This window comes from Micropterus dolomieu, linkage group LG08 (assembly GCF_021292245.1).
Source record: "Micropterus dolomieu isolate WLL.071019.BEF.003 ecotype Adirondacks linkage group LG08, ASM2129224v1, whole genome shotgun sequence".
Lineage (NCBI taxonomy): Eukaryota > Metazoa > Chordata > Actinopteri > Centrarchiformes > Centrarchidae > Micropterus > Micropterus dolomieu.
In genome coordinates, this window is record NC_060157.1 from 14,580,678 (window position 1) to 14,588,910 (window position 8,233).

Sequence of the window (8,233 nt, forward strand, 5' to 3'; positions counted from 1 at the left end):
TCAGTTTGGTCCGTGTCTCAGTGTTATGCTCTGATTCCTGTTTTAATTTGAAGTTGTCTGCGTCTGTTGTTTGCATCCAGCTTGTTCTCTGTTCTGTTGATTCAATCCCTGCTCGTTATCCCTGTATATAATGTCTGCTGTTCTAGTCTGCCCTTGCGGGATCATTGTAGCTTGTAGTGCCCTGTCTTGTGTAATGTTGTGTCGTGGAGTTTCCTGCTTGTACTCTACCTGGATTTAATGTTTTTCATGTTTGGATTTCTGCCTTTGTTTTGGACTTCTGCTTCAGGTAAGCCTGAGTGTTTCCTGAAGAACTGTAGTTGCTCTGCTTCGGTGTCCTGCATTTTTGGTCCTCTACCTTTTCCCATCACCAAACCCTGACACATTCAGGATGTGCTGATAGCAGAAGCAGCTGAAATGCTTATTTTTTGTAAGCTTTTCCTGTGTAACACACTACTGTTTTGCTTTACTGTAACTGCATTCCAGTATTGATCAAAACTACATTACACTGGAAAATGATTCAGGCGGTAAACGCTGGCGTACCTGACATGGAGTGACAACATCTAGAAGTGCTCCAGGACATGTGGTGTTGAAAAGACAAGAAGGATGCATTCATGTGTACACTCTGAAATGCTATTCCATTCCCACACCTACATCTTTAAGTGCATATCCTCCTGGTCCTATTGTCTCATCACAGGAAGGACCTCGTGACCCCTCTGAAAATCCTGTGTTTGTCCCCCTTTTTGGGGGACTATAATGGCTCAATCAACAATGGTTACTTTTTGGTGTATTGTTCAAAAACAGTAGAGGGTTGTGTTTTTGTTTTCTCTATTTAATGGATATTCAGGGGGAGATATCATCTTCTATGTGAAATAACCAAAATTGTTTAAATGGTAATCTTTCTGTGTAAGAAGTCATCACTCAGAAATTTAAATCAAACTTACCATTGCCTCGTTCTCTTGATAGTGGGTTTCCTATGAACGTCAATGTTTCTGTACACTCCCTGAGAAATCTTGCTATCCCCCAAACCAATACAGAATACTCCCTTTGGTTGAAAACCACCAGTGAGTCTTTAATGCCCGCAGAGTGGAGAGAGTGGGTAATTTATCACCGTCCATCTTGAACTGTTATAGATGGAGGCCTGATTTTACAGCTGGTGTCACATGTTAACGAGCAGATTTTATGATTGAAGTAATGGAGGGTCACACCACCTAGAAATGAATATACCAAGTGGCTTAGCTGCTAATTGATTTTCTTCTAGTAGAAGTTTGTTTTTTGTGTTCAGTAAAATGCACAAAGAAAATGTTTTTGCTTATTAACATCATACAGCTGAATTGCCTAGCTCTCTGGTGCTAGCATATCTTTGACACTTGGAATGATTTTTCTTTCTACACATGTAGGCCAACTCTCTCTGTCCCACCTTGGGAATGGGGAAATAAATGACTGTTCTCTATTCTCCTCGTCTATACTTCTTTATGAAGAAAGGGTTGCTTCCCAGGTCACTACTGTAAGAAAGCATCAAGTGTCCTTCTCATTGCTAAGTAGCTGATGCCCCTGTGTCTAAATCTGATTTTAAAAAAAGGTGTGTTGTGTAGTCCCGGAGAAGACAAATGATGGGACAGTTCATGAACTGGTTAGGGCAATGAAACTAATTGAGTGGTGTCCTGTTTTGTTGAAGTGGATTCATTAAATTTGTCGCTCAACATGCAGGCCTGTGCACAGAGACTACATACTGATGGATCCTATCAGGCACTCTTGGCTAAAGGGGGGGGGAACAAACTAGACACAGGATGTATTTCACTTGGATCAGGAATACAATATCCGGAGTCCAAAACCATATAAAGATAAGGAATTTGTTGTACAATATTTTTGGTCACTTTCACTGCCTCGTATTCAGTGTAAATGCCAAGGTATTATATTGGCCAATGCTCAAAAGGCTACAGACTTTTAACATATCACATGAATTTCATCTCAGATATCCATTCAGAGTATAGAAGAAGTTAGGCTGCAGGTAAGGACACGTATCTGAAACTGCTCACAGATGTAGCACAAGAGATATAAAGTCCAATATTTGCAGAATGACAATCTATTCTAAATAAGAAGAGAACAAACCCAGACTCATGTGAATTACAACCACAAGAAACTGTTTTGGCTCACTGTTTAATCATTGAAACTGAAAATTACATTTCTGGCTTAAAGCAAATATATCAATAGAATAAGAAGATGTTGATTATTTTAGTATTTGTTTTGGTTGAATTGTTCTTTCATCACACCAATGTGATTCTATTTAATGTTGTAAATTATCACAAACTGTGAGAGGTGAGTGAGAGATTCACAGATAACTCCCATTTTTCCTTAGCATCTGGATACTGTGCTGGAGCAGACATCTGTTTAAAAATGTGCCAGTCATTTCTGTGAAAAATGGTATTTCAGTTCAGAGCTGTATGCCAGAATAGACAAAGATTTAGAAATAGTTTCCTTTTCACTTTCTTCCTGCTTTTGTGAGGTGACAGTTTCTGGAGCGAAAGGATGAATCCTCAGCTGTGCAGCATGAGCGGACGAAAGGAACAACACAAGGTAAAATTCCATATTATGCAAACAATGGAATAAGATGAAGATATAACGAGAAAGACTAAGGTGTTTTTCAAAGGTTTTGTTCATCCTTTTGCCAGCTACAACACACATTGGTTGATAGACCTACCATCTCTATGGCTGTTGAAGCTCTCTCATGTCTGAAACACACATATTTGGAAAGTCTTCCACAAATGTGCCTTTCCATACCGTGAAGCTGCGTGTTTTCTTTCACACTGACCTGTAAATGAAGAGTAAATAAAGCAGAATAAATGCTGCATATTCCACACACAGGTGAGAAGCACACTGGCAACCAACCATCCAAACAAAGAAGCCATTTCAGAGACCGGCCTCTTCCTTCAAGTCTAAAATTAGCCACAAGTACTGAAGAGTCACGCTGGGGCTACCCATCTAGTCGACTAGAAAAAAAGTTTTTTTATCCAGCCAGAGGTTAATTTGGTGGCTTGGTTGTAGCAGCAAATTTTTATTATCTATAATAATTTCAACAGAAACTCAGCGATAAGTGCTCGCACAGTTACACAGTGCATTTCCATACTGTTCAACTTTGGGGAATGTTAAAACACAAATTTACATAAACGACCAGTTTTAAACTGTCTTGAGAATGCCACTTGAATCCAAAATGGGGGGAGGTGTCAGATTAGATCTGTTGCACCATCCAAGTGTTCCTTTTGTTTCCATTTTGCCACAGACAAAACTAGCTACAACCAACATCACGGCGCAATATGAAAGTAGTCACTACGTCAGCTAGCATCCAGCACCAGCTACTTGCAACCTATTGAGAACGTGCAAATGAATTTCACTGTTCCACTCTTTGGTGACACTAACACCAGAAATGCCAATAGATTTTTGGAGTATGACAAGTATGTTGCTGAAGGAGGTGAACGTTATTATAATTATAATTTGCCTTTGTGATTTTGTGTGTCTGAGACAAGCCATGGAGGGACAAAATTTTAAGTCTTCGCCTTCGATTGCCAACAATCTAGCCTCCCTTTCACTAACGGTTTAGAGACATTTTTTCAGGCTCAACAAACATTAATTCAGATACTGATCAAACACTGACGCTCTCTTATTATAGAAATTGAATTGATTTGCGTAATCCCCGGGGACAAACCTTCTGAAAGACACAGGAGGCAGTTATGCATGAATTCAAGAACTACATGGAAGTGCTGAAAGACATAAGCAGGGGGTTGGTGTGTGGATCGCAAATGAAGCTGTGGCTGGGATTTTTAATGACTGACCGCGGTGAGGCAAGGAGGAGGTCCATTGTGTCCAGATCTACAGCGTCTTAGCTGGCTGCAGCCGCAGCCACGCACATGGCACTGAGCACTGGGGCTGCACTTTGATGTACAGCTGCTCCCAGGGCAGATGGAGAAAGAAAAGAAGAGGGTAAAGAAATAAAATTGTTAAGGGATTAAAGAGAAAGCGGACAGGCCAGAAGAGGGGATGACAAACAACTAAAGCAGCATTAAGTAGAGCAGAGCTTTCTTTTGTTCTTTGAATCTGAAGGTCTGAATTTGAAGGTGTGTGTTTATATGTTTGTGTTTATGTGTGCAAGAAAGAGGGAAATAGCCAAATCACCCCCACTCCCTTGTACAGAGCAGCAAGGATGGAGTTGGGGTGGGATATGCAAATACAGGCAGTCTGTCTGCCTGCCCCTTCAGAGGCAGCAGAGCAGCACGCTGCTTCTTGCACACACAACGTCACTCACGCAGAGTGCAGAGGACTTGGAGGGTCGAGCCTAGTCAGCAGGTCTCACACACGCTTGTGTGTGTGTTTGTGTGTGTGTGTATGGAGCTGAAACTTTCCTAGAGACACACTCACACGCTCCCGCCTTCTTGCCTCTGTCCTGCTCTCCTCTTTCTCCTTTCCCCTCTTTCAGCACACCTTTGTGTTGTTGTCCTCGCCCCTCTTCCTCTTCCCTCCCTCTTCAGCCTCACAACTTTTCCCTCTGCTCCTCTGTCCTATGTGCTCAGACTGTGGTGAGTGTGCGAACTGAAGGCATACAGAGCGAGATGCTGCTGATGCTACAGCTGTTTGGGCTCCATGTCTCCTTCAGGGCCCACTGAAGAAGACAAGACTGCACGTGAGCTGGGGAACTTCAACACAACACTCTGAGAAACCTGCAACTCAACTCAAGACTCTAAGGAATTAATTAAGCTTTTAAAGACTTACTGAAAAAGGAAAAAACAATGAGGACCAAGTTCTGTCAACTGTTTGCACAAGTCTTTCTCTTAGGAGAGTTGCTATCTGTGGTGGACAGCAAAGGGACTTTCTATGGAGGCCATGTCAACCCTTTCTATGGAAGCAGATACAACCTGTACAAGGCTGGACTCAACCCTCATCATTCACCAAACAAGCCCATGACCCGTCACAAGTAAGTGTATTGTTTTGGACATGTCACAAGCGCTGGTGCATGTTTTATTTCCCTTCCCATGCTGCAAGGTATTGAATTCAATAAGCATTCCAAGTAGCCAGAGTGCTTGCAAGCAGGGTCCACCTCATACTGTATGTCCCCTGAGAAACACATGTCACCAGCAAGTTGCAGAAATATGGTTTTAGTTAGGGTATCGGCTTGGTAACAGATCCCTGAATTGACTCTCCGTTTCTCACCATCAACCCTTTTCTGTGGTTCACACCTAAAACCATCTGTGGCTGGGGATAAACATTATAGATCAACAATGACATGCTGCGTTATGAAAACAAAGCCGACATTATTGTCTTTATGGTGCAGCGAGTGGGGCGCAGAGTTGATGACAAGAGTATTGATCCATCACAGTGTGTGTGTGTGTGTGTGTGTGTGTGTGTGTTGTGGGAGGAGGTGCTCAGTTTGAGGCAAAACTGTACAGTATAGCTGGGCACCCGCTGCCAGAAGGGAGTGGTACAACTAATCTCCAATCAATATTAAAGCAATAACATTGTGGTCTCAACTGAGTTTGCATTGAGATTGCTATTGAAAGCTTGGTTTTTCACGTACCTTACTAATCCAGGATCAAAAGGAAGAGGTGAAGGTTCTTCTGTTTTAAATCAGTGATGTATGATGTATGTAAATACGCTGGACTGATATTGTCAGGACAGTCAAACCACATTAGAGGAATAAAAATCCCACACTACGCATGCTATTTGAAACCCGTGAAGCTGTTAGATGGATATCTTGGATATATGTGGATATATTTTGTCTGGATAGAGATGGCTGATGTTTGGCCTGCAGGGCTCTTTTGGTTTTTCTTCCCTTTCCTCTTCTCTTTTGCTTGGCTTCCCCTGAGAGCTGTAATGTCTTTGGACAGCTCCCCAGCTACCTGCTGCTTCACTCAAACTGCCACAGAACACTGCCGATCGCCCAGCCCTCCTTAGTCTGCCATGTACCTTCAGCATCCCTCACGCTGAGTGCAACGTCTATATTCAGTCTATAATTTTGACTTTCTCACCTAACAATATAACCTTCACCCATCCCTCACCTTACCTTCATTTCCTGTCAGATCTCATTTTTACTCTTCCGGTACTTGTTCTTACCCAAAAATCATCACTTTCAGTCAAAACTTAATTTGTCATTACACACACAAACATAATGAGATTACATTGCTGTTTACCTTATAGTAATAAGCAACTTTACCCGTTACTATAGTTTTGTCACTCTACAAAGCCCCGTCAAAGGTGCCTTTAAACAATCAACAATCAGTCACATATTTTGTTACTGAATATCGGATTGTAATAATTACACAATTCGTTACTGACAAATGTAATTACATTATACTGTAAGGCACCACCACAAGTAATGCCCAACACTGCTCATGATCACATTTCTGCTGCCACACTTTAAATCAATATAATTTCAGTGTTCTCAGTACTTTACTTTATTCTACTTAATAATCTGTATTAGTCTTTTAAGCTTGTTTTTATTTTCAATTTTATTTTACTCTTTTTAAATCATATTTATGTCTTTTTGCCTTGCGTTTCTTTTCTTAATTCCTTGTTTGTCTTGTGCAAGCTAGACTCTTCCAGTCAGAACTAAGGTGAAGACGGAAGTCCCTTAAACTGCCTCTATCGAACGGCCAACAGGGGGCGACTCTTCTGGTTGCAAAAAGAAGCTGATTTATTACCTCATTAAACACTTTGATAATGAGATAATGGACTCAATCAGTAGTTTCATTTCTTCTTCGATAGAACATGATGTTCATTTATTAAACTATGGTCCCATTTAGAGGAAAATAGACCATAAAGCAGAGTATGCTTCAGGGCGGGATTTAGTTTTAAGCCTGTTATTAGCTAGACAAAGATGTCAGCCCTGTTAAAATGACAGTTAACGTCTATTACAGATGCACCTAGCTAAGCAAGCTAGCTAGCTCCGCACGCAGCCATTAGCTCTACTGTCTCATCCAAATATGGTCACGTCCGGTGCTGCTGGTTGCAAAAAATCGACATGGTGGCGACCTATCCTATGGCCTATGGTCTTAAAAAAATCTACTGATCGACTCCAGACTGTCCAGAACTCAGCTGCCAGGCTTTTAACCAGAACAAAGAAATATGACCACATTACTCCTATTTTAGCTTCATTACACTGGCTCCCAGTATGCTTTAGAATTGACTTAAAAATTTTATTGATCACTTTTAAAGCTCTTCATGGCCTCTCGCCTTGTTATATTTCTGACCTTTTAGTCCCATACGCACCAGCACGTACCTTGAGATCCTCGGGCAGAGGTCTGTTGTCTGTTCCAGAGTCTCGACTGAAAACTAAAGGGGACAGAGCGTTTGCTGTCAGGGCCCCGAGGCTCTGGAACAGCCTGCCCGAGGAAATCAGGTCGGCTGAGTCAGTGAACTCTTTTAAGTCCCTTCTTAAAACATACTTTTATAGGAGAGGCTTTCCCGATCTTATTTGACTGTATTTTATCCCTTTTATTTTATTCTATTTTACTTATTTTGTATTTATCTTAAATGTGTATTTTAGTCTTTTCAATGTTTTCTTGCTTTTATCTTGTATTGATTTTTGTATTATTGTCTTTTGGGTATTATTGTCTTTACACTTGTTAAAGCACTTTGTAACTTGTTTTTGAAAAGTGCTCTACAAATAAAGATTATTATTATTATTATTATGTAAAGTAGCCTACTTTGTTTTGCCTTGTTGTTGGAAGGTGCTCTACAAATAAATTTGCCTTGCCTTTACTATATGCCCTGCATCAAAGGTTTCCCCATATCTGATACTTTAAAGTTTGTTATTCATGTCTACTGCATGCTCGTGGCATATGACAGTGGCATCCATTTACTTTTTGACAGTGGTGCCAAAGAGGTTTATTTTATTTTATTACTTTTCCAAGCCTGAATCCCAACATTGATAGATTAAACAGACGTTATAGATGGTTCTATTCAAAACTAACTGATCAGTAATAACAGATGGTCAGTAATTGCTTGTTGCTGGTAGCCAGTAATATTCCCGTACATGTGTCAGTGTCCAACTATAGTGTTTATTATGTAAGGGCTGCTGACCCACCTTGGACACAGTGGGCCCCGGGGACGTGTCAGTTTCAGACCACCACTACAGATATATGAGCTCAGTTGTTGTCAGCCTCACTGGTCAGTGGAATTAGAGACTTGTGTGTGTGTGTGTGTGTGTGTGTGTGTGTGTGTGTGTGTGTGTGTGCGTGGGGGGGGC

The 8,233-nt window shown here is 41.2% G+C and overlaps 1 protein-coding gene across 1 annotated transcript in view; it reads left to right on the forward strand.

Annotated features, from left to right (window-relative positions):
* Positions 1-4,778: 4,778 nt before the first annotated feature.
* LOC123975603 (EMILIN-3) overlaps positions 4,779-8,233 on the forward strand; it is a 15,961-nt gene continuing 12,506 nt past the window's right edge. Inside the window, exon 1 of the mRNA XM_046057219.1 lies at positions 4,779-4,963. Coding sequence (XP_045913175.1) covers positions 4,779-4,963 — 185 coding nt within the window. The remainder of the gene's footprint in view (positions 4,964-8,233) is intronic.